Source organism: Trichomycterus rosablanca, chromosome 13, assembly GCF_030014385.1.
Source record: "Trichomycterus rosablanca isolate fTriRos1 chromosome 13, fTriRos1.hap1, whole genome shotgun sequence".
NCBI lineage: Eukaryota > Metazoa > Chordata > Actinopteri > Siluriformes > Trichomycteridae > Trichomycterus > Trichomycterus rosablanca.
In genome coordinates this window covers 13,818,781-13,846,641 of record NC_086000.1, presented here as the reverse complement: position 1 = coordinate 13,846,641, position 27,861 = coordinate 13,818,781, and the positions used below count along the sequence as shown (strand labels likewise).

Sequence of the window (27,861 nt, the reverse complement as noted above, 5' to 3'; positions counted from 1 at the left end):
ATATCAAGCTGGAAATGATTAAAAAGACCAATGGTTTTGTAGCAAGCCACAATAAGAGCAGATTATCTTCAACTAAAGATAGCTGAATGATAGCAGCATGATGTGGTTTACAGCTTAAATGCAGTTGGGTTGTACAAAAAGGCATCTTCAAATTCTCCAAAGAAGTAAAGAGTTTTAATCAACATCCTGATTCATAATGAGAGAACATTAGACGCTTATAGTGGTAGTAGTCTTCCTTCAAAAGCCACACCCATAACAGATGCATTACAACATTTAACAAAGACCTTTATTTTTCCAAAACTTAATCAAGCTGAATAAAAGACTGCTTGTGTTGCTCGAGATGCATGAAATAATGTGTATGAAATGGACAATGGTGTGATCTGGATGGTCTGTAGCCACTGGTACATGTTTTAAAGTTCAGACAGTAAACTAAAAGGATGATAACACTATTTACACTAAACTGGTTCTTGCAATGTATGCATGAAAATGTTTTTGCTTTTCTGTCACAACACAAAAATCTAGCAGCAGCCTAACATCATATGAATTCTAAGTTCTCAGAGAAGGCTAGAATGCCAGTGTGTATTAGGTTCCAGATACAGCATCTTTTTAAAAGTGTTAACACAGCATATCAGGTAGTGGACCTATTGATCAGAAATATTGCTAGGTTAAGCCACCCTTAATTGTGTGCACCACATTCGGGAAAGAAAACGGTTTTTAAATTTCAAATATTTAGCAATAATATGCACTTTAATTTTGTCATACTGATTATTCGTTGACAAGCTTTGTTTAAATCCTTTATATTTTATTAACTTTGTGTTAACGAAACCAAACAAACTGGTTTTTGTTATACGTAAATATGCCTTAAAATGTGTTTAAATTTACAAACCATGAATGATTACCAGATCTGACAATTTTACTCTTTACACATTTCTCGAAAACTGATACACACTCAAACTGTTTTACTAACAATTCTTTACAAACACATTTAGATTGGCAGTTAACAGATGTGCAATTTGATCAATACGAAATGAACAGGACAGTGTGTGGCAACCCAACTAAAAACCTAAAAGTATAAAAAGGAACATACAAAATTCCTTGAACCGGTGAAGTCGAGTCTTTGGCAGCCCCAAAGAATGCAAAAAATATTTACAGAATTTTTTTTTAGTATTCATCCATAAAGTAATCATCTTCTTCCTCCTCATCATCTTTTGTCAAGGGTACATCCTTGTCAGAAAGCATGTTCCACACCACAAAGTTATCATCTTCAGCTGCATGAAGAAACAAAAGAATGTGAAGCTTAAGTTTATAAAAAGAAAGTAAAGATAATAATGGGTGTATTTTTGCAGTTTACATACCAACACATCTCTTCTTAGTTTTCTTTACTGATGGAATGGGTGTAAACTTGTCCTGCTAGTATAAAAATGAACATTACAATTAACATGAATAGTAAGCAGTTTTTAGTTTTTGTTAAACTAAGCCATATTTGATATGCTGTGAATGATTAAATAGTTTGTTCAAAATCACACCTACCTTTGGGCTGCATTTTCTGCCCTGATTGCCCTTTCTTTTCACCTTTTGCAGCTGGTAAATATATTTATCATTGTTGTCCCTTTATTAAAAAAAAGAATAAAACCTATTAGCACTTACAACAACCAATATATGCAAGTGTGACTGAGGAAACAAAGATAAACACAAAACATCCTTACATACCATTAAATAATATTGTTTGTTTATTAGGATTTTAACGTCATGTTTTTACACTTTGGTTACATTCATGACAGGAACGGTAGTTAATCACACAAGGTTTATCAGTTCACAAGTTTCCATCAAGCACAGTCTTGGACAATTTAGTATCTTCAATTCACCTCACTTGCATGTCTTTGGACTGTGGTAAACCCACGCAGACACGGAGAACATGCAAACTCCACACAGAAAGGACCCGGACCGCCCCAGCTGGGGTTCGAACCCAGGCCATTAAATAATAAAAAAGGAAAAAGGTATAATAATAGAAGAGCAGCAACCATAGACTGTTGAGCAGCTGAAGTATTGTATCAAGCAAATTCCAATTGCAAAACTGAGCCTCAGTTCTCAACCCATTAAAAGGTGTATTAAAAAGGACAGGTGATATAAGACAGTAGTAAACATGCCTCTGTCCTAATGTATGAGTTAAAACACAATTAAATTGGTCATTAACCTAGCCTAGTGCACTCTTGGTGCTGGTCCCAAACCTGTATAAATAGCAAGGGTTGCATCAGGAAAGGCATCTGGAAAATCAAATACACGGATCAGCAGACAGAGTTACATACGGGGGCGCAGCAGTATATTCCGCTAGCACACCAGCGCCAAGATTCTGAACTCCTCGGTTCAAAACTCAGCATTGCCACCGGTCAGCTGGGCGCCATCTAGCGGGCATAATTGACAGTGCCTGCAACAGACACGATTCTGCTAGGGCGGGATGACCGGACTATGTGGGTGGGATGACCGGACTATGTGGGTGGGGTTTTCAAACGCTGTGTAAGGACCCCGATTGGCAGATAGAGAGGCGCCTGTGCAGAGTGCATAGGTGTAAAAGGTTCCGCTAAGGGCTGCGCATGGGTCAGAGGACACGTGAGCAGCTATATAACCACCTCGACTGCAATCAGGTATGCCCCAGCAGCGGAAGACAAATTGACTACGCTAAATTGGGAGTGAATGGGAGAAAATGCATAAATAAAAAATAGATTTACATACGGGAACAATCAAGGCCCACATTAACAACAATTGCTACTAGTACTGTTTACCAGCAGGGTACCAGTGGAAACTATAGAATCTTCATTGACTATGTTGTTCTTAGATGACATTATGAATTGTTATTTGCATGAACATGGTTCTTATTAATTAATCAACAGACCCTTATAGCTTAGTTCTGGAGCTTACCTGTTGACAGAGCGCAGCATTCCTGGGGTAATGTGCAAACATTTTGGAGTCTTGACTGATGAGAAGACGCTGGAGCTCGGGGTCTGTGGATTTTGAAGATCGCCAAAATCTGGCTCGTCTCCATTTGTAGACCATACAGGTAACTGCAATAGAACAGTTCTAATAAGGTTTTTGCATAGTCCAGCACATCCCTGTTTTTATTTCATTTTAGAAAAGTGATGTGATGTCTAGTGACTAAATATGTGCCTTTAACTAATGAATCAGCGTTTACATTTACATTACATTCTGCTTAAAGTCTGATGTAGAGATTTTATAAAACTAAAATGTCAGATTTTGGACAATATAAAACATTAGAAAAGTACTGGTCTTAAAATAAAAAAAACATAAGAATGCACTTAGGCTGTGTATAAAAAGGAGACTTAGAATGTGCTTTAACCTTGATTTGTTTATTGCGCATTGGTGTACCAGTGAATACATCATCATGGTCATCTTTGGGCATGTGATCTAAAAACTCCCACATCTGTTTCTTTCTCTTGAGTGTTCCAACCTTGGCAGTAATTGTAGCAGTTTCCTTTCCTGTAAACAAAATTAGATTAGTTAGTGACATGCTGCACTGTTTAATGTATAGTGAGGGTGGGGTGAGCGGGGCCCAAATAAGTATTCAACCACAATTTTATTTAACATGCAGTAGTTTTCAAAAAAATAGCAGTGATTTAAAAAAAGTGAATAAAACACAAAATCATTATAATAACTTTTATTTCCATAAATGCCAATGCACTGAAAATACTACACTTTCAATTCTAAATCAAAACATTAACAAAATTTAGCCAGTTTGTGTTAATCCTTTACAGAAAGTTAAGAAAAATGAATATTAGGCTGTTCAAAAAAATAGCAGTGCCAGCATTTTTCTTTAAAAACTCCAAACATGTATAAACTGAAGATGTTTAAGGTTTCACTTTACTTAAAATTACTGAACTAATATTTAGTGGCATAACAATTGTTTCCGAGATCTGTGTTGCATGGAGTCGACCAACCTCTGGCACCTCTGAACAGGTATTCCAGTCCAGGATGATTAGACTACATTCCAGTTCTTCTGCATTTTTGGGTTTTGCCTCAAAAAACACGTTTCAGATATCAGAACACAAGTTCTCTATGGGACTGAAGTCAGGGTATTGGGCTGGCCACTCTATTACCTCAATCTTGTTTGTCTGTAACCAAGATTTTTTTTGTCATTGTCATGTTGAAACACCCATTTTAAGGACATTTCTTCTTCGACATAGGGCAACATGATCTCCTCAAGTATTCTGATATATTTAAATTGATCCATGATCCCTCGTATGTGATAAATAGGCGTAACACCATGTTATGAAAAACATCCCCATATCATCATTTTGTACCACCATGCTTTACTGTCTTCACAGTGTATTTTGGCTTGAATTCAGGGCTCAGGGGTCGTCTGACATACTGTCCACGGCCACTAGACCCAAAAAGAACAATTTTGCTTTCACCAGTCCACAAAATGTTGAGCCATTTCTCTTCGAAACAGTCAATGTGTTCCTTGGCAAATGTTAACCCATTCAGGACACGTCTTTTTCTTAACAACGGGACTTTGTAAGGAGTTCTAGCCAATAATTTGCTGCACTTCTCTGTATGTTTTTTCCCTCTACAATCAACTTTTTAATCAAATCATTGTTCATCAGAACAATGTCTGGAACAACCCATTTTACCCAGTATTTCAGAAGAAAATGCGCTATGACCAACCTGTGCAACATTTGCCACTCTCCTACCTTAAATAAGGGCCAAAATTGACACCCGTTCTTCTGCAGAATGAATGACTTCACCAATCGAACTCCTCACTGCTATTATTTGGAACAACCCCCTTTCAATCAATGCTTCGATTACTCAGAATGAGTGGCATGCATGTCCTAATTGTTGGGTTTGTTTTGTTTTCATTACTCTTCTACACTTTCAAGTACATTTTTTTCTATGTAGAAATATCACTTCTACTAAAAACATTGATTTATCAGGTTAATGGTGTGCATATATCCACACTGTTTACTCCTGTCTTTTAACAATGACAGCTCAGTGGTTAATGTACAGGACTAGTAATAAATGCCAGTTCAAAGTGTACACATTTCTAAATATTTACTAAAATAAAATATCAATGCTCTGCTACCAGCAGTTTGGGCACCTAAACAAACAAAGACTGGCATGTTGGGTGGGATTTCTCATAATCGCTGCAACCTCTGCTGGCTGATCAATGGTGCCTGCACAGAGACGGGGCATAATGGAGATCAGTGCAAGACTCTCCACACACAATATGGATATCCATATGAGCCTGTTTCATGTGGATAAAAAAAAGCAGTCGGCTACTGCACAGGTGTCAGAGGGGGTGTTTTAGTCACGGCTCTAATTGGTCAGAAGTGGAGGTCTGCAGCAGTAGAAAAAGGTGAAATGGCATCAAATAATTGGACATGAGGAAAGCTGGGGAAAATAAATTTTTTTTTTTTTTAAATTGTCAGTGCAGTGTTAGTACAACTGGTTAGATAATTTGCTAGTGGAAACTATCATTAATTGCAAAACACACTGTTAAATGTAAATTAAGTAGTCAAGCAGTTGCTTCAAAAAGTTTGCAAGATGACTTGAAAACAGCTGGAACAGCAGCAACACAGTAAACAAACTGTGATGCAATATTCTGGTCAATATCCTGGTTATGGTGGGTCTGGTTTCACCAAGAAACACTGGTTGCAGGGCAGAAATAGCCTGAACCAGGTGCCAAACGATCACAGGGCTTTACCCAACCCCCCAACCCAACGCCTCCAGACAACCACATATATGAACGGCAGTACGAAAGCATGTTAAATAATAATAATAATAACAAAAGTGGTTGAATATTTGTTTTGCCCACTTTAAAATACAACATAACAATAACAATGTCAATACATCATAAAGAAATTACCTGGCTCATCTATCTTAGGAGCCTTCTCCTTTTTCTTTCCTCTAGGTCTTCCACGAGTTTGGTAAAGTGCAGTGTAGCGTTGCTGGCACTCTTCAGCCGAGCGTGTACCAACTACCAAAGCAACATTTACCCAGTAACCGCTTTTGTGCTTGGGTAATGAGGTCACAGCCCTGAAATGACAAACATACATTTATTAAAAATTTTTCATATTTAATGTACGATGCTGAGGAAAAAGTATTTTGCCCCCTCTTGATTTCTTATTTTTGCTAATTTGTCACATTTAAATGTTTTAGATCTTCCACCTGATTTTAACATAAGATAAATACAACAGGAGTAAACACAAGATGCAGCTTTTAAATGATCACCTATTTTTATTTTAATGCCATGTTTGCATGTTTTGTGATATTCATGGCAGGAATGGTGTATACACCGCTTAAGCATAACATTATGACCACCTCCTTGTTTCTACACTCACTGTCCATCTTATCAGCTCCACTTACCACATAGAAGCACTTTGTAGTTCTACAATTACTGACTGTAGTCCATCAGTTTCTCTGCATACTTTTTTAACCTGCTTTCACCCTTTTCTTCAATGGTTAGGACTTGCACAGGACCACTACAGAGCAGGTATTTTTTGGATGGTGGGTCACTCTCAGCACTGCAGTGACACTGACATGGTGGTGGTGTGTTAGTGTGTGTTGTGCTGGTATGAGTGGATAAGACACAGCAATGCTGATGGAGTTTTTAAACCTCACCGTCACTGCTGGACTGAGTATAGTCCACAAACCAAAAATATATCCAGCCAACAGCGCCCCGTGGGCAGCATTCTCTGACCATGATGAAGGTCTAGAAGATGACCAACTCAAACAGCAGCAATAGATGAGTGATCGTCTCTGACTTTACATCTACATGGTGGACCAACTAGGTAGGAGTGTCTAATAGAGTGGACAGTGAGTGGACACGATATTTAAAAACTCCAGCAGCGCTGCTGTGTCTGATCCACTCATATCAGCACAACACACACTAACACACCACCACCATGTCAGTGTCACTGCAGTGCTGAGAATCATCCACCACCTAAATAATACCTACACTGTGGTGGTCCTGACCATTGAAGAACATGGTGTAAGCAGGCTAAAAAATGCTTGCAGAGAAACAGATGTACTACAGTCAGTAATTGTAGAACTACAAAGTGCTTCTTATATGGTAAGTGGAGCTGATAAAATGGACAGTGAGTGTAGAAACCAGGAGGTGGTCTTTATGTTATGCCTGATCGGTGTATGATCATTTAAATAAGCTAAAGATTTATTCTAAACCTTTATCACCTATGTAAACATGTAGGAAAGTAAAGTTTGTACATAAAGTACCTTGAACTTAGTAGTCCATGGAATATCCTTTGAATCTGTATTTGAACCTGTTTAGAACGTGGCATCATGTGCTGCTTTTTAAAACCTTGTAGCCTGCTTCACATTGCCAGGCAAATTGTATTTAAGTGATGTTTAGATTTAACAGGTCTGGCAGTAATCATGTCTGGGTGTGGCTAGTGAATTTAAAACCAACTGATTTTGTTAAGCTGGTTTATTTAGTAGCTAAGTGGGAAATTACTTTATTTCCTCACATACAGTGGTGTTCAAAAAAATAGCAGTCCAACACCATTGACCTGATAAATCAATGTTTTTAGTAGAAATGCTATTTCTACATAGCAAAAAATTTACTTGAAAGTGTAGTAGAGTAATGAAAACGAAACAAACCCAACAATAAGGACATGCATGCTGCTTATTCTGAGTAATTGAAGCATTGATTGAAAGGGGGTTGTTCAAAATAATAGCAGTGAGGAGTTCAATTGGTGAAGTCATTCATTCTGCAGAAGAACGGGTGTCAATTTTGGCCCTTATTTAAGGTAGGAGAGTGGCAAATGTTGCACAGGTTGGTCATAGCACATTTCCTTTTGAATACTGGGTAAAATGGGTTGTTCCAGACATTGTTCTGATGAACAGCATACTTTGATTAAAAAGTTGATTGTAGAGGGAAAAAACATACAGAGAAGTGCAGCAAATTATAGGCTGCTCATCTAAAATGATCTCAAATGCCTTGAAGTGACAACCAAAACCTGAAAGACGCGGAAGGAAGCGTGAAAATACTGTTCAATTGGATCGAATAATAGCCAAAATGGCAAATACTCAGCCAATGATCACCTCCAGAAAGATCAAGGAACATCTGAAGTTACCAGTGAGTACAGAAGATGATTAAGTGAAGCCAATTTACCAGCAAGAACTCCTTGCAAAGTCCCGTTGTTAAGAAAAAGACATGACCTGAGCGGGTTCAAATTTGCCAAGGAACACACTGACTGGTCCAAAGAGAAATGGCTCAACATTTGTGGACTGGTGAAAGCATCAAATTGCACTTTTTTGGTCTAGTGGCCATAGACAGTATGTCTGATGCCCCTTGAGCACTGAATTCAAGCCAAAGTTCACTGTGAAGACAGTAAAGCATGGCGGTACAAAACTATGATATGGGGATGTTTTTCATACCATGGTGTTACGCCTATTTAGCACATACGAGGGATCATGGATCAATTTAAATATATCAGAATACTTGAGGAGATCATGTTGCCCTATGTCGAAGAAGAAATGTCCTTAAAATGGGTGTTTTAACATGACAATGACCCAAAAAATCTTGGTTACAGACAAACAAGATTGAGGTAATAGAGTGGCCAGCCCAATCCCCTGACTTCAATCCCATACAGAACTTGTGGGCTGACATCTGAAGCGCGTTTTTTTGAGGCAAAACCCAAAATTGCAGAAGAACTGTGGAATGTAGTCTAATCATCCTGGACTGGAATACCTGTTCAGAGGTGCCAGAAGTTGGTCGACTCCATGCAACACAGTTCTCGGAAATTGTTATGCCACTAAATATTAGTTCAATAATTTAAAGTAAAGTGAAACCTCAAACATTTTCAGTTTATAGATACATTTTTTGTGTTTTTAAAGAAAAATGCTGGCACTGCTATTTTTTTTGAACAGCCTAATATTCATTTTTCTTAATTTTCTGTAAAGTATTAACACAAACTGGCTACATTATGTTTTGATTTAAAATCGAAAGTGTAGTATTTTCAGTGCATTTGCATTCATGGAAATAAAAGTTATTATAATGATTTTGTGCTTCATTCGCTTTTTTTAAATCACTGCTATTTTTTTGAACACCACTGTAGGACTGAAATGTGACAAATATGCAAAGACAGAAGAAACTGGGAAGGGGGCAAATATATTTTTTAAAAGCACTATGACTATACCATTCAAATTATTAACTAAAACGACACTGATACCAAAGCTGCAGTTACTTTTTTATAAAACAACCAAAATAAAAGACGACTACATGGCAGGAAGTAGAATGACTTACTCATTAAGTTTTTGCAGCTCCTCCTCTGTCCATGTGATCTCTGAAAAATCATCTTGTTCAATTTCAGAGTGCTTAACAGCTTGGGCAGTGTTGTTTTTGTTGTTGGTTTTGCGTCTCACTGATTGCTTTGGTTTCTGGACAGAATTTTCTTGCACAGGAGATTGATCATCTGATGTTTTAGTTTGTTCAGGGTGCTTGTCATCTGGGGAGGCCAGTTCATTCAATGGACTTTCAGAAGCTCCTGAACTTTTCTTTTGTCTGGACTTTAAAACCTTGCTTTTTGAAACCTTTGCTCTGGTCAGCTGTGCGGTGCTTTCATCACCAACACAGACAAATTGGTAGTCGTTATATTTCTGTGGAATCTTTCTTTGTCTGTGAGGACTTCTTTTAGTTCTTCCTCGATTTTGTTCCAGATGGAAGTCAGAATCCCTGGGTGAAGTCTCTGGTGTAGAAGGTTTTGGAGAAGCTTTTTTAGTTTGCTGCTGCACTGTGGCTTTTCTCCTGCCTCTTTTTGGAGGATCAGGCGGTGTAAAGAGGTGATCTGAGTCAACACTTTTCTGAACTCGGGATCTAGTACGAGGAGAATTCGTATCAGAGTCTGAGCAGGGAGTGGAGAGCTGGTCACTCTGAATTACTTTCAGAAGGTGCTTTCGTTTTAGCCGTGTTGTCTGTCTTTTCTCAGCAGCTTGGACTGCAGAAACACCATCTTTAACTGAAGTCTGATCATGTTGATCAATCGCAGAGGCCAGTGGACAAGCTCCAATTCTGGATAGTTCAGAGTTTGAGCCACTGGAGTTTCTGTCTCTGGAGTAGGAGCGTCCTCTCCTCAAGTACGTCCTCTCAGACTGAGCCTGCTGAGTGGACAGATGTTTTGCTGCTTTTTCGGGGTCCGAGTCAGAACTGGGACCAGAAGGCTGAGAATGTTTCTTTGAGGCTTTTATTAATGCACTGGTTTTCTCAAGCCTAGAGGACCTACTACGCTGTTTGACACGTCTTTTTGGTGCCAACATATCATCATCACTGCTGTTTTGCATTTCTGTAATGTATGTAAAATAAAAAATTTTTTACAACCCAACGTAAAACTGAAAACAGAAAACATGTCTTAAACTTTTCACATTATTATCACAGCCTTATATGCATCTGTTTTCAAACTTTTATAGACTAAAATGACTATTTACAGTACTTGCAACTCTTATGCAGTTTAAGCTTTATGGCTAAGAGGAGAAGCAGATTTTTTAATTTCTATCTACTCTGCACCTTTAAGTTCTCCAATAATCCTGATTAGACCATTAGTCCCTGCTGCTGACAATCTTTTATAAGGTGATGTTTCCACCCCTATATATTAAAACAGGGATGTTATGATCTGGCTGATGAATGCTGTTAGATTTACACCAGATACACCTTACCACTTAAAATAAAAGCTCCACTTTAATCTCACCAGAAAACATGTTGGTCTTAATGGTTTATTAGTTTAAAAAGATGATAATGCTTTTAGCTAAACATTCATGTAAAGGTATTGTTAATGCATTAATAAAACAGCATGTATGATCATACCTAGAGATTTTCTGGATGCAGCAGGCTGGTCTTTTTTCTTTTTTGGTGATTTTGAAATTACTAAAGCGGTTTTAGGCTGTGAAAAGAATTATAAACATGATTAAACATATATATGTACATATGTATATATATCACACCGATCAACCATAACATTAAAACCCCCTGTTTGTTTCTACACTCACTGTCCATTTTATCAGCTCCACTTACCATATAAGAGCACTTTGTAGTTCTGCAATTACTGACTGTAGTCCATCAGTTTCTCTGCATGCTTTGTTAGCCCCCTTTCATGTTGTTCTCCCAGGACCAACACAGAGCAGGTGTTAATTGGGTGGTGGATCATTCTCAGCACTGCAGTGACACTAACATGGTGGTGGTGTGTTAGTGTGTGTTGTGCTAGTATGAGTGGATCGTTTTTAAACAAGTCACTGTCTCTGCTGGACTGAGAATAGTCCACAAACCAAAAATAAATCCAGCCAACAGTGCCCCGTGGGCAGCATCCTGTGACCACTGATGAAGGTCTACAAGATGACCAACTCAAACAGCAGCAACAGATGAGCGATCGTCTCTGACTTTACATCTACAAGGTGGACCAACTAGGTAGGAGTGTCTAATAGAGTGGACAGTGAGTGGACATGGTATTTAAAAACTCCAGCAGCACTGCTGTGTCTGATCCACTCATACCAGCACAACACACATTAACACATCACCATGTTATTGCAGTGCTGATAATGATCCACCACCTAAATAAGACCTGCTCTGTGACCATTGAAGAACAGAGTGAAAGCAGGCTAAAAAAGTATGTAGAGAAACAGATGGACTACAGTCTAATTGTAGAACTACAAAGTGCTTCTAAAAGCTGATAAAATGTGTTTGTTGAAACAAGGAGGTGGTTTTAATGGTATGGCTGATTTTAGTCAGCCACTGATTGTGCAAGTTCTCCTACTTAGAAAGATGAGAGAGGTCTGTAATTTTCATCATAGGTACACTTCAACTATGAGAGACAAAATGAGAAAAAAAAAATCCAGGAAATCACATTGCAGGATTTTTAAAGAATTTATTTGTAAATTATGGTGGAAAATAAGTATTTGGTCACCCACAAACAAGCAAGATTTCTGGCTCTCACAGACCTGTAACAACTTCTTTAAGAAGCTCTTCTGTCCTCCACTCATTACCTATATTAATGGCACCTGTGTGACCTCATATCTGTATAAAAGACACCTGTCCACAGCCTCAAACAGTCAGACTCCAAACTCAACCATGGCCAAGACCAAAGAGCTGTCAAAGGACACCAGGAAGAAAATTGTAAACCTGCACCAGGCTGGGAAGAGTGAATCTACAATAGGCAAGCAGGTTGGTGTGAATAAATCAACTGTGGGAGCAATTGTAAGAAAATGGAAGACATACAAGACCATTGATAATCTCCCTCGATCTGGGGCCCCACGCAAGATCTCATCCCGTGGGGTCAAAATGATCATGAGAACGGTGAGCAAAAATCCCAGAACTACACGGACGGACCTGATGAATGACCTGCAGAGAGCTGGGACCAAAGTAACAAAGGCTACCATCAGTAACACACTATGCCGAGAGGGACTCAAATCCTGCAGTGCCAGGCGTGTCCCCCTGCTTAAGCCAGTACATGTCCAGGCCCATCTGAAGTTTGCCAGAGAGCATATAGATGATCCAGAAGAGGATTGGGAGAATATCATGTGGTCAGATGAAACCAAAATGGAACTTTTTGGTAAAAACTCAACTCGTTGTGTTTGGAGGAAGAAGAATGCTGAGTTGCATCCCAAGAACACCATACCTACTGTGAAGCATGGGGGTGGAAACATCATGCTTTGGGCTGTTTTTCTGCAAAGGGGACAGGACGACTGATCCGTGTTAAGGGAAGAATGAACGGGGCCATTTATCGTGAGATTTTAAGCCAAAACCTCCTTCCATCAGTGAGAGTATTGAAGATGGAACGTGGCTGGGTCTTCCAGCATGACAATGATCCCAAACACACCGCTCGGGCAACGAAGGAGTGGCTTCGTAAAAAGCATTTCAAGGTCCTGGAGTGGCCTAGCCAGTCTCCAGACCTCAACCCCATAGAAAATTTGTGGAGGGAGTTACATCACTGCTCTAGAGGAGATCTGCATGGAGGAATGGGCCAAAATACCAGCTACAGTGTGTGCAAACCTGGTGAAGACTTACAGGAAACGTTTGACCTCTGTCATTGCCAACAAAGGTTATGTTACAAAGTATTCAGCTGAACTTTTGTTATTGACCAAATACTTATTTTCCACCATAATTTACAAATAAATTCTTTAAAAATCCTACAATGTGATTTCCTGGATTTTTTTTTCTCATTTTGTCTCTCATAGTTGAAGTGTACCTAAGATGAAAATTACAGACCTCTCTCATCTTTCTAAGTAGGAGAACTTGCACAATCAGTGGCTGACTAAATACTTTTTGGCCCCACTGTATGTATACCACATACTGTTGTATTTTAAATTTAAAAACTGCAATGACTACCGTAATTAAAGTGGAGTTTGATGCATAATCTTCATGGACAGTAACATTCATATCAGAGTCCAGAGTAATCCTGCCTCCTTTCCAGTACTGCAGAGGAGGTTTGATAAGTCGGCCACTTCGGGAAACTGGAGCACTGTGAGGCTGCACACTGCCTGTGGACCTAACAGAAGCAGCTGCACCAAATAGAATTTTATTATGTTCATGAAAATGTTGTTTATAGTTAGGTATTAACAACATGTCTCAGAGAAAGAATGCTGTTGAAATAAAAGACTTACGAGTTACAGGGTCTTTAGGCTTGGAATGTTTGACATTTTGTTTTTTATTAAGCCATTTTTGTGGTTGACTGGGTACAGAGCTGTTCCTCTTCTGATCGATACCAGACCTTTAATAAAAGTAAGATAAAAGCATTAGAAAGAAATCAAGCTGGCTGAATTCATCTTTACCGCTGCACTAAGCCAACTAATCAAAATGACTGTAGTTAAAACTCACAGCACTGGTCCAAACCAAAGCAAAAAAAGGTTTACATATTGTATAAAATTTGTTTAACTTCCAATTAGGTTTTAAATATCAGATAGTGAGAGGGGAGGTACTACATACTACTGTGCTTTAGTAATTATAGTAGAGATAATTTCTCCAGTAATCAAATTCTGCATTTACATATTTCAGGCCCCTTTTAAGTATATTTAAATGATATACTGAATGTAATCACTTGTTGCATGATTAGCATGATGCTCTGATCATATTGTAGTCGAATAGGTTAATTTGTAGAAGAAGCACCACTTGAACAAGTTGTCTCTTTGGAAGTCTGGTTTAAAGGTTCAATCCCAGGGCTGTCTGACTGAAATTATTGATTATGTTTTGAATAAAGCCAGTCACTGTTCCACTTATTCGCCTTTCACACACCATCCACAATAAAAAAGGGAAAAAAATTGAAGAACCCAGTTAAATTGTATGAAAACAATCAGTAACTCAGCAACAATTTAACACACAAACATTTGTCATTTTTGACCCCTTTTTTGCACTCAAGTTTACACTATTATGTGTATGTGGACAGAGCCAAACTACACAGCCTAATAATCTTATAATAATGTTAATTATTTAAAAATAAATATAACCTATTGATAAAAATTTCAGTTGATTAAGTTTTTATTACGTGTTTTTCATATTTAATATAACATAAACTTTGATTTGTACATACCGTTTCCCATCAGCCAAAAAAGTTTTCAAGTGCTCCCGCCACACTTCCGGAAAGCCAAAAAGAAACTTCTTTTGAAACCATGATGGAAACGCTGTAATGAAAGATTTCAGTTACATCAGCAGAAGAATTAAAAGTGAAATGAAGTTAAAGTAAGAACTACTGATTTGCTTACGTGAATTGTGGTAGTGCGACATCTTTCCAACCAGAATGTAAATCTGACCGGATGCAGTCTGAACTGCTTTTCTTGAAACCCGCTCAGTGATGCAGCTGCTGTGCCAAGGAACCTTGTTATCCCTGTATAAAAACAACAGGTGCTTTAATAGCTGCCTCCCTAACTGTGAATGTGCCTCACCACATACACACAACTTTTTTTTTATTTAACATACTCTGTGTGATGGGAAAATTTAATTTTTTTATTAGTGATTTGCATTAAACTCATAAGTTTCTGCTTTCTTAGTACAATTAACCGGGATAGGAGTAACTACTCGAAGATTTAGATAAGACATACTGGCCTTGACATATACGAACACACATGCAGTTTCTGTTACACACACATACATATGCAGTACCAGGCACATACACTTTCTTCCTAACAATCTAGCCATCGATGCAGAACATTTAGCGATAAGCAGTTCAGTGTAAGGAGTCAAAGCAGAGTTAGCCTGAGGAGAGAGTAAAGGGGGTAATAAATTATAAGACAGGGAGGCCACTTCTCCTCCTTGGTTGTATGTATGTACAGTGGGGCCAAAAAGTATTTAGTCAGCCACTGATTGTGCAAGTTCTCCTACTTAGAAAGATGAGAGAGGTCTGTAATTTTCATCATAGCTACACTTCAACTATGAGAGACAAAATGAGAAAAAAAAAATCCAGGAAATCACATTGTAGGATTTTTAAAGAATTTATTTGTAAATTATGGTGGAAAATAAGTCAATAACAAACAAGTAAGATTTCTGGCTCTCACAGACCTGTAACTTCTTCTTTAAGAAGCTCTTCTGTCCTCCACTAGTTACCTGTATTAATTGCACCTGTTTGACCTCGTTATCTGTATAAAAGACACCTGTCCACAGCCTCAAACAGTCAACCATGGCCAAGACCAAAGAGCTGTCGAAGGACACCAGGAAGAAAACTGTAGACCTGCACCAGGCTGGGAAGAGTTAATCTACAATAGGCAAGCAGGTTGATATGAATAAATAAACTGTGGGAGCAATTGTAAGAAAATGGAAGACATACAAGACCATTGATAATCTCCCTCGATCCCGTGGGGTCAAAATGATCATGAGAACGATGAGCACAAATCCCAGAACTACACGAAGGGACCTGATAAATGACCTGCAGAGAGCTGGGACCAAAGTAACAAAGGCTACAATCGGTAACACACTACGCCGAGAGGGACTCAAATCCTGCAGTGCCAGGCGTGTCCCCCTGCTTAAGCCAGTACATGTCCAGGCCCGTCTGAAGTTTGCCAGAGAGCATATGGATGATCCAGAAGAGGATTGGGAGAATATCATGTGGTCAGATGAAACCAAAATGGAACTTTTTGGTAAAAACTCAACTCATCGTGTTTGGAGGAAGAAGAAAAACCCATAAACACCATACCTACTGTGAAGCATGGGGGTGGAAACATCATGCTTTGGGGCTGTTTTTCTGCAAAGGGGACAGGACAACTGATCCGTGTTAAGGGAAGAATGAACGGGGCCATGTATCGTGAGATTTTAAGCCAAAACCTCCTTCCATCAGTGAGAGCATTGAAGATGGAACGTGGCTGGGTCTTCCAGCATGACAATGATCCCAAACACACCGCTCGGGCAACGAAGGAGTGGCTCCGTAAAAAGCATTTCAAGGTCCTGGAGTGGCCTAGCCAGTCTCCAGACCTCAACCCCATAGAAAATTTGTGGAGTCCGTGTTGCCCAGCGACAGCCCCAAAACATCACTGCTCTAGAGGAGATCTGCATGGAGGAATGGGCCAAAATACCAGCTACAGTGTGTGCAAACCTGGTGAAGACTTACAGGAAACGTTTGACCTCTGTCATTGCCAACAAAGGTTATGTTACAAAGTATTGAGTTGAACTTTTGTTATTGACCAAATACTTATTTTCCACCATAATTTACAAATAAATTCTTTAAAAATCCTACAATGTGATTTCCTGGATTTTTTTTTTCTCATTTTGTCTCTCATAGTTGAAGTGTATCTATGATGAAAATTACAGACCTCTCTCATCTTTCTAAGTAGGAGAACTTGCACAATCAGTGGCTGACTAAATACTTTTTGGCCCCACTGTATGTCTGTCTGTCTGTATGTATGTATGTATGTATGTATGTATGTATGTATGTATGTATGAACGAGGGAAGCCCCCAGCTGGGCTAGATCAGTAAATTTTGCTTCTACTATTACTCCAGTTGTCTGTGTCAATCTTTAAGGGTTATTTTGAATTGACACAACATCTGTTAGGAATGCTCTTTTCAGTGGTTAACTGTTTGACAAACATCTAGGACTCAAATATTAAACACCTAATAGAGATTTATGATTACATAGATATGGAATTCATTATAACCTAATTGCTAAATTAAAAGTGCTTGAATGGACAAATCAATCTCCCGACTTAGCTTTAGCCTTCTTGTCCATCAGAAGATTTCTTACAGCTTGGGGGAATTTAAATTGGTTTATTACATGGAATGGACCAAAAAATAAAATTACAATGCTTCAAATAGCTTACCATTTAATACAGTAAAGGACTTGAATAACATAACTATTCCAAAGAATAAACCTTTATTTTATGTTCATGAATACATTCTTTCAGATTTTTTGTGGTAAATTGGATATATGAGAGTAAATTACAAACAAAATGGTTAAATGCTGGTATAATCTCGACATATTGTGCACATCTATGACAGTATTTCTAAAACTGTATTTTAAATAATGTGCATAAGTGTAAATTCAAACACCTTATGCATCCAGGAAGTACATTTCCACTGGGCACTTAAGAATGATTTTTATAAATCATAAAAAGAACTTACAAACGAACACCATCAACAATGAGCTCCTTGCTGTGCAGTTTAAGGACCCAATCTTTTAAACAAATGCCCTCCATCTGAAACGCAGGAAAAAAATACAATAAATACGACACCATAAAGTAACAGATAAACTACAGTAGGTAAAAAAAGTATGTACACATCCTTGGTACAAGACCAAGTGTTTGTGATGTAAATGAATCACATCTGCTTGTAAATCCAGAATTAACCCATTTTCCCCTTACTTTTGGCATGGTCAACAGTTTGTTTTCCCAGTTACTTTTAAGATACTGCTAGCACGCTTTTTGGCACCCAGCTGGTCCTATTGCAGGAGTATAGTGATGACCACAGCAGTGTTTTCTACTTTATCACTTTAAGCAGATATTCTTAGCCAATGATCTGATGCACAGACAGCTTACAATTTTAAAGTTTATCATTTGGCACTAATGTGAAGGAAGTAAGCACTCCGTGTGAACAATACCATAAGAAAGTTATTACAAAGCTCAGTGAGTATTAAACATGATACAAAAACAAGTGTAAGGCGGCTCACAGGACAACAGCTTCAAGCACAGCTTAATAGTGGTCGTAGTAAGCAAGTCTCAGTTTCAACGGTGAAGAGAAGACTTCGAGTTGCAGGTTTGACAGGTCGAGTTGCAGCAAGAAAGCTATTGCTAAGTTGTCAGAATAAGAAAAAGAGGCTTGTGTGGGCCATGAAACACCACCAATAGACTATTGAAGACTGGAAGAAGGTGTTATGGACTGATGAATCAAAATGAAATCTTCGGTTCATCACACAGGATTTTTGTGACATCAACTATCAAACATGGAGGAGGAAGGCTGTTGGTCTGGGGCTGTTTTGCTGGATCCAGGGTCGGTGACTTGTACAGAGTGAGAGGCACCCTGAACCAAAACGGCTACCACAGCATTCCACAGCACCATGCAGTACCCTCTGGTATGCGCCTAGCTGGTCAGGGGTTCATCCTACAGCAAGGTAATGACCTTAAACATGAGTCCAAGCTATGCCAGAACTACCTTATGAAAAAATAACAAGATGGTAAGCTTGAAAACATGGAGTGGCCAGCACAGTCTCCAGACTTAAACCCTATCGAGCTGGTTTGGGATAAACTGGACAGAAAAGTGAAAGTGAAAGCAAAGCAGCCTACAAGTGCCACACATTTATGGGAACTTCTGCAACAGAGTTGGGAAGAACTTTCTAAAGAATATTTTATTTACATTGTAGAAAGTATGCCACGAGTGTGTTCAGCTGTTATATCTGCCAAAGGTGGCTACTTTGATGAGTCTAGAGTTTAGAATACATTTTGGTTTATAAATTGATTCCATGATTTCTTTTTTTTTTTTTTACTTCAATTAGTTTTTTTGTTCCATGCTTTCATTTCAGAGTACAATAAGACATTAAACGGCATAAATTTCAATAAAAAAAAACAGGAAAAAGTGGGGTGTTCTAAAACTTTTGACCGATAGTGTATATTTTAGCTGAAATGTGAAAATAACACAAATAACAAATTTTACCATGCAGGCAGTACTAGCTTATTTGTTGAGGTAAAGTGCTAGTGATCAGAACGTTGCTCATTTTAAGCAACACCACTGCCAATGTGTGATTGTTGGGCCCTTAAACAAGGCCCTTAATCTTCAACTGCTTAAATTTTATTCAATGGTAAGTTGTTTTGAATAAAAGTCTGCTGAATGCCATAAATGAAACTGTACTTACATTGGTCAATTCTTCCTGGGTTTCATCAGGTTCTTGGGTCTGCTGTGTGGACTTAGCTCTGGTCTTTTGCTTTCGGGGTATGGAAATGCGGGGAGACAGTTGCAGAAGAGAATCCTCCATCAGATTAGGAAGCGCCTGAATGGGAGCTTCTAAACGCTCACCATGTCTGCCAGCTCGACTCTCTTGTCTCTCGGAATGACTGTGGGCAGCACTGCGCAAACTACAAGGTGCATCCTTTTTACTACTTTCCTCTTCTTCAGCCTCCTCATCCTCTTCTGAATCCTGTCTAATACTTCTCTCAACAAACACACCATGATGGCCTTTAATCAACAAAGACAAGCATGATTAAACTCCTGCTGATTAAGCACCAAAAACACACATTGTATACTGCATACATGTGATGTCAAGGTGGTAAGAAATCACCTCTGTTTTTAAGATGACTGACTGCTGTAATTTGCTTTACTTGTCTTGACTGATCAGAAGAATCTTCAGATGACAAGCACTCTGGGGAAAATAAATGCTGTTAAAACACAATTACAAAACATGAAAAATATGCACATTTGGCTCTGAGACTCATGAGAAAGCTTAAACAAATCAAGTGTGAAAAGTCCAGCAGTGGCTTATTCTGTAAACACTGTACAAGCTTAAAAACATCACTTGCCAAATTAATGCATCTAAGTTCCTAGATTTTACAAACACATTCTGAAATCCGATAGTTAATTGATAATTAATTGACTGATAGTTAATTGACCAGGCCTTTTGACTGAAAATGTAATTTGCTAAGATACTGCAATAATACAAAATCTGGTTATCAGTGCTTGTTTGGCCCTTGTAAAAGAATAGTGTAACTTTAGCATTAATATATAACATTTTGAAATCGTTTTAGGCTGTAATTTTTCTATACATACCTTTGTTTGAATTCCTGGTTCTCATTTGCTGATCTTTCTTTTGTGCAAAGCGCTCAGGGGACAACCTCTGAAGAAAAACAACCGGGTCTGGAAATAGTAATAGTCATTTAACTCATTTACTAACAAAATACATCCAGCATGCTGGCTTGATTGCTTATTTCATGAAGGTTTAAAGATGCGACTAACCATAAACTGGGCCAGAGTGGCTGCTTCCTTTTTCTCCATTAGCATGTGATGTTGGCAGTGGATCTCCTGACACTGAATTTGTCCTTGGGGACTCGGGAGGTGAAAGTGTGAGTACATATGTATCTTGTCCATCTTGTACGGTATCAGTTGACATCCGCTGTACATTTGGGTGAAACAAGCTTTCATTATTTACCTGAGTGGGTAAGACCCTGTCCTCAAGATGCTCCTCAAAGTTTTGCTGCTGAACTTTGGCCTTGAGCCGAGCGAAGACTTTTGCTGGTGTGTCAGTGATTCGTTTCTGAGCAGATACAGTGGGGTTAATAGCACTGAGCTCACAGTTCAAATACGGCTTGATTTCAGAGCCATTACAGTACTGCTGTAAAGTGGAATTCAACACCACAGCAGTATTTTGTCTGTTTTGTCTTTCTGTACGTCCAGTAGGGTCAGCTGGAATCCCCTTGCACTGCACGGCACTCTGTTTGACCGGAGTGTTGTAATAAACCTCACGGCGTAGAGAAACTACAGGATACTTGGTCAGTGAATGATTCATTGCTTATGAAAAATAGGACCTGGACACAATTACGTAGAACCTTCAGGATTCATTTGCAGGATCTTTAATTAGGGCTGTGCAAAAAAGAAAAAACAAACAATTGACAGTGATACTGAACAGAGTATGAATATACATACATAAACATACATGGGTCATTCCTACAATTCGATGCCTTTTGTGTCCCCAGGACTAATCAATGTATTTATTAAATAAGATTTTAAACAATTCAATTTCTAAACATCTAACTAAAATAATTAACTCTTTCAAATACTAAACACAATGTTTTCCACCCCCAAAATAAAATTACTGTATACATATGGTTTTTATCTCTTAGATACCAGAGGTTTTCCCATGTCCCCAGTGCTGTTTATTCTGATTTAGTGATGGATATATAAGGTTTAATCATGAAAATACCTCAGTCTTTCAATACTGTTTAAAAGGTTTGCTTAAGTCCCTCTAAACCATGGATTGTTTTTTCTTTATGAGTTTCATTTTATTGCTGATTATGGGCGGCACGGTGGCTACTAGCACTGTTGCCTCACAGCAAGAAGGTCCTGGGTTCTATCCCCAGGTGGGGCGGTCCGGGTCCTTTCTGTTCGGAGTTTGCATGTTCTCCCTGTGTCTGCGTGGGTTTCCTCCCACAGTGCAAAAACATGCAGCCAGGCTAATTGGAGACACTGAATTGTACTATATGCACCTAGCCGCTAAAATGCACAAACCAGTGCATTGTAGTGCCGGTCCCAAGCCCGGATAAATAAGGAGGGTTGTGTCAGGAAGGGCATCCGGCGTAAAAATTGTGCCAAATCTATGCGGAAGAGCCGACCCCGCAACCGGACAAAGGCAGAGGAAGAAGAAGAAGATTTTATTGCTGATTATAAGGGTTTTTCCCACATGTCCCTCAAGTTGCTGTCCACCCTGTTATTTCTTACTGCTGTCTCTTAAAATGAAGAGCTGTTTTACATCCTGACATCATTTCCTGGAGTTCACATGATCTTTTTAGAGGGAAAACAACTGTGGAAGATGAGTGGCTAACTCCTCATTTTAATGTTTTTTCCCCCCCACATTTTATCCTAAAAGTCTTATATGGTCAACCATGACATCCACCCTGTTATGGGGTATATGAGAAAAAGCAACACAATTTGATCATTTAAAAAAATTATCACACTAAAAAGCAGATAATTTTGTCTGAATTCACTTTTAGCTAATGACTAATTTTATGTCAGAATGTCCACCTGTTACAACCTAATACGTAACAGGGTGGACGTCACAGTGTATATGAGGTGCATGTGTAATTGAGCTTGACCAATATCAGTTTGGAAAAATATAACATGTCCTTTTTATAATAAAACATGAAAAACTAATTAAAACAGTGTTTCATTTTCAAAAAGTTTTAAGGTCCAAAAGGCACCCAATCCCAGGAATGACCCATATACACAAAGTATTTCACAGTCATCCACAGATCTTTTAACTACTTTTGTTGTAAGCTAGACAACACAAGTCAACACAAAAGTCAGCTTTTAAATTACCATTATTTATTTACAACTAAAAACTAAAAATACACCAATGTGGAAAAAATAATTGCCCACCCAAGCTTAATGATTGTGCCACCCTTACTGGAACATTTGCGATAACTTGCTATGACTTTCACATTACTGTGGCCCACTATTCTTTGCAGAATTTATTAATTTAATACATTTAATTCGGCTACACTTGATGGTTTTTGAGCATGCACTTCAGCAAGAATGTAAATAAACAATTACCTTGATGTTTGGTTCGTTAGCTGTTCACATTTCCTGACGCGAAATGAGTACACAGTATCGCTGAAAACTAACAGTGAACGCTAACAGCCCATGCAAGCTGCATTAAGTTAGCTAGCAAAACTAGCGAATAAAAGTACCTAGTTCGCCTACTGTGTGTTTTCTAAATTAAAAGCCACTTGTAGTCCAGTATAAATGAATGTAAGTCCTGAATAACTAAAAATACAAACTGTTCACGCTAATTAATATTTAAAGAAGTGAAATATAGCTGATGTGTCCCGCCTCCAGCGCTCCAAAAGCATTTTTGAATTTCCCCACCAATCAAACGTTAGTGTCGCTCCGCCATGACGTCATCTCCAATAGTAGTGCAGGTCTGGTTGTGTTTGAAATGGCGTTGCTAGCTTCAGTTTGTGTATCACTGGCTAAACAACATGCACACTATCATTGTCTTGAAACATTGTACTGGTTACCATTCTGCTCTTTTCTTTTTTGTCATTTTAAATGTTTTATAATTTTCTCTAAAGTGATCATCTACAATAAACAAGATAAAACATAAGCCAAGCACTTAATTACCCCATTTTGTACTTTTATGAACAAGCAACGTGCTATAATAATACTAATAATAATAACAAATCTGTATATATTTAAATAATTCGTAAGAAAATTAGTTAAAATTATAGATAACAAAGATATCCTGAGCGGGTGTGTGTGTATATATATATATATATATATATATATATATATATATATATATATATATATATATATATATATATATATATACAGGGCTCTCAAGTCTCACGCATTGAGAATGAGACACACGCATTTCAACTATCTCACACGCCACACATGGCATTTCTCACGCTGAGAAATGATGAACAGAAATAACTATATCCTATCCTACAAACGAGTCAAAGGCAGACTACGCTGCGCTCATACAGCTGTCTTGAATTAGCGACCTACCGGCTAATCAGAAAATAGAATTTCTCAGCCAATCTTGTTGCTGGGTGAGGTCTGTGCACATAGTTGTAGACTAGCTGGAGGTGGAGGAGAACCGTCAGGATCATCAGGTAATATCTTTATCATTTATTTTAATCTTTCATTAGTTACTATAGTCACTTTAGTTTTCCTACTCTTTGTATAAGACCTATACTCAGTACACACCCACTGACATGAGCAACTTAATAACTGCAAAATATAAAATAAAAATATGTAGGCGTGTAATTAGGCTTCCTTGGTTAATTTTTTTTAAAGGTGACTGGTATGAGCAGATTTCTGAGGCTGTCTACGATTGCCAAACTGGTATTAGTTCTGCCACATTCAAATGCAGATGCAGAGAGAGTTTTTTTCTATGGTGGGGCTTAATAAAACCAAAGCCAGGAACACATTGGCACTGGATGGAACTCTGTCATCCATCATGACCGTGAAAATGGCTGATATTGAACCACAGTGCTTTAAATATATATATGTGGGGGGGGGGGGGGGTTCTATAAAAATAGAACAGGTCTTACACAGTCATAGGAACATTATCTAAATGTTTTATTTAGGCTGTTTAACATTTATTATTTTTATTCTTTATAATAATAAATCAGAACCATATTTTCGGCAAAACAACATGCATAAAGAACATAATGTAACATTTTTTCTCAATAGTGCAAACAACATTTTTACATAATCCATCTTCACACTGACATGCAGCCCAGGTTCTGGACTGCGTTGCTTAGGGGGGCAGTGAGAAAATCTGGTGGGGCAATGCCCATAGCGCCGGCCCTGCTTGTGTTACTTTAGTTTCGCCCTAAGCCGGATTCGAACCTAGGGTGGAAAAATATACGCGCTGCGCTCTGCCCACTGCGCTACTCAAACATCTGGGCCGGTGCTAGGGTGGGGATGGAGGGATCTTCTCCCCCAAGTTTTCTCACTGCCTCCCCCAAGTGCAATGCAAGCAAAGGCTATTTTTTTTTTTATTATCTCTGAACCTGTAACAGGGCGAGCGGCTTCTGCTGCTACTGTGGGAATAAGAAAGCGTCGAGTTATTATTTTAAGTACTGTTCACTTTTAGTCTTAGAAATGCCATGTGTGCGCAGGTTTTTCAGCATTACAATGTGTTTAATACACCGCTGTTTGAGTAGTCTAGTGGGTAGAGCGTATCTTGCATTTTTTTCCACCCTAGGTTCGAATCTGGCTTAGGGCGAAACTAAAGTAAAACATGCAGGGCCGGTGCTATGGGGGCGCTGGGGTGGACATTGCCCCCCCAATCAACGCAGTCCAGAACCGGGGCTGGTTGTAATGCTGATAAAATAATAACCAAACGCTTCCTAATTCCCATGGTACCAGCAGTCCTTCTGTTTCATACATATCGGCCTGTCTCAGTCTAATCTGCAGCATTTCTCTCCCATTGATAAAAATACGGAACAAAGCGTGTCCTGTATCAGTTCAATACGGAATGCGACATTTAGTTTCTAAATAAGGAACGATTCCGTATTTTATGGGACGGTTGGCAACCCTAGTTGGCAGGATGGCACCATGGGCCAGACGGACTCCCTCTGCAGCAGTAACAACATCTTCTGTGTTACCTGTATTAACCTGATGAACTCTTTCCTTTTAGCTGCATTTTTGTATTTTGCTGAACTGGAACCTTTAGTTCTGGGTTTGATCCCCAAATGGGGCGGTCCGGGTCCTTTCTGTGTGGAGTTGTTCTCCCCGTGTCTGTGTTGGTTTCCTCCAGAGCTCTGGTTTCCTCCCACAGTCCAAAGACATGCAAATTGGAGACACTACACTCTAAAAAGACGTGTTAAAAATGACACACACTGTGTGGAATTTCAACACGTGATGAGTGTGCTCAGGGACGACACATACTGTGTTGATTTAAACACAGTAAATGTGTCATTCTGTTTTTGCACACCCACTGTGTCAGGATAATTAACACACACAATGTGTTGTTCAACACACAATGTGTGTTGATTATGTGTAATCAAGAAAATGGGTAAAATAAAGACTAATACAAATGGAAACAGGTGTAAAAATTTGTAGCCATTTTATTTTACTGTATAATATTACAAATGTTTAAATAACATTTTTTGTGATAAGTAATAAATTAAAACAAGATTACAAACAGTTTAACAGTAAAGGTACAAAAACATTAAAATATTCAATATTTTGTAATGAATTGATTAAGAATGTGTTGAAAGTACAAATGGCTAAATAGTAAAGGCCCAAACACACTTTTAAATATTCAAATGCAGTTTCTTGTGTTCTTTCCCATTTTTGAAGATGGTTGCAAGAACTCGTAAAACGTCTGTTTCTCTGTCCTAAAAGAAAGACAAAAAAAATATAATTACAAGGTGCTGTGATTCTCTCTCAATCTTGTGTACACAATACAAAATATTAACTGAATTAAACATTTACAATTAGTATTTTGAATAACATTCCGATTATTCAACCAACCAAATGAGTAATCAGCCAACAACTAATATTCCTCCAAATTTGACCGCGGTCACGCCATCTGCACTTTAAAAAAGCTCGGTCGCGCTATCTGCACTTGAAGTTTTACTGCGCGTTTAAACAGTATTTTACGGTAGCCGAAGCGTTAATGAGAGTAGAGCTGCTGTTTACAGATTAATAAACATAATCTACCGTATTCTGATACACAAAATCCACTACATTAAACACAAGCATTTATTCTGTTATTAATGAAATACATTACATATGTTTTTACTGTGAGTAGTGTCTATTTGGTTGTATACAGACCGCACTTTGAAGACTAATAAAATGAACAAATCAAATTGTTATCAAGTGCCACCTATACTGTCATGAAGAGCACTTAGTCTAGTACACAGTGTAATTTTGGGACAATTTTACTGTAGAAATTTGGAGTAATGTCATAACAAACTTCATTAAAGTGTCTATTTGGTTGAATACAGACCCCATTTTGAAGATCAATACCATTACCAAATCAAATTGTTATCAAGTTCCACCCATACGGTCATGAAGAACACTTAGTTTAGTACCTATGGTGTGATTTTGGGACATTTTTACTGTAGGAATTTGAAATAATGGCATGGCAAACTTATGTAAAATGTCAATTCGGTTGCGTTTACACTACTTTTAAAGTCAAATAAAATTAACAAATCAAATTGTTATCAAGTTCCACCCATACTGTCATAAAGAACACTTACTCTAGTACTCAGTGTGATTTTGGGGCAATTTTACTGTAGGAATTTGAAATAATCAAATAATGACATAACAAACTTGAGTAAAGTGTCTATTTGGTAGTGTACAGACCACGTTTTGAAGATTAATAAAATTAACAAATCAAATTGTTATCAAGTTCCACCTATACAGTCATGAAGAGCACTTACTCTAGTACTCAGTGTGATTGTGGGACAATTTTACTGTAGGAATTTGAAATAATGGCATGGCAAACTTATGTAAAATGTCAATTCGGTTGTGTTTACACTACATTTAAAGTCCAATAAAATTAACAAATCAAAATGTTATCAACTTCCATCCATAGTGTCATGAAGAACACTTACTCTAGTACTCATGGTGTGATTGTGGGACATTTTTACTGTACAAATTTGAAATAATGGCATTGCAAACTTATGTGAAATTTCAATTCGGTTGAGTTTACACTAATTAAAGTTCAATGAAATTAACAAATCGAATTGTTATCAAGGTCCACCCATACAGTCATGAAGAACACTTACTCTAGGACAGTGTGATTTTGGGACAATTTTACTGTAGAAATTTGGAGTAATGTGGTGATAAACTTGAGTAAAGTGTCTGTTTGGTTGTGTACAGACCACTATTTGAAGATCAATAAAATTAACAAATCAAATTGTTATCAAGTGCCACCCATACTGTCATGAAGAACACTTACTCTAGTACTCAGTGTCATTTTGGGAGAATTTTACTGTAGAAATCTGGAGTAATGTCATAACAAACTTGAGTAAAGTGTCTATTTGGTTGAATACAGACCCCATTTTGAAGATCAATACCATTAACAAATCAAATTGTTATCAAGTGCCACCCATACTGTCATGAAGAACACTTACTCTAGTACTCAGTGTCATTTTGGGAGAATTTTACTGTAGAAATCTGGAGTAATGTCATAACAAACTTGAGTAAAGTGTCTATTTGGTTGAATACAGACCCCATTTTGAAGATCAATACCATTAACAAA

At 38.1% G+C, this 27,861-nt stretch overlaps 1 protein-coding gene across 4 annotated transcripts; it reads right to left on the bottom strand.

Moving 5' to 3' along the window:
- Window positions 1–152: 152 nt before the first annotated feature.
- Window positions 153–23,697, bottom strand: mis18bp1 (MIS18 binding protein 1). Of its 4 annotated transcripts, XM_063007164.1 has the most exons (19): window positions 22,683–22,808; window positions 20,566–20,996; window positions 20,373–20,463; window positions 20,187–20,273; window positions 19,702–19,782; window positions 19,279–19,598; window positions 17,556–17,629; window positions 14,713–14,834; window positions 14,541–14,631; window positions 13,618–13,724; window positions 13,343–13,515; window positions 10,829–10,904; window positions 9,275–10,310; window positions 5,876–6,045; window positions 3,353–3,492; window positions 2,917–3,059; window positions 1,531–1,609; window positions 1,356–1,410; window positions 153–1,268 (listed from the first exon to the last, which is right to left on the bottom strand). In XM_063007164.1, the coding sequence occupies exons 2-19, from the start codon at window positions 20,920–20,922 to the stop codon at window positions 1,162–1,164; spliced, it is 3,309 nt and encodes a 1,102-aa protein (XP_062863234.1). In that variant the 5' UTR covers window positions 20,923–20,996; window positions 22,683–22,808; the 3' UTR covers window positions 153–1,161. The 4 variants fall into 4 exon arrangements, with proteins under 4 accessions (XP_062863234.1, XP_062863232.1, XP_062863233.1 ...); XM_063007162.1 differs by lacking the exon at window positions 22,683–22,808 and adding an exon at window positions 23,643–23,697 and having other exon boundaries at window positions 20,373–20,996; XM_063007163.1 differs by having other exon boundaries at window positions 1,356–1,407; window positions 20,373–20,996; window positions 22,683–22,810.
- Window positions 23,698–27,861: the final 4,164 nt, after the last annotated feature.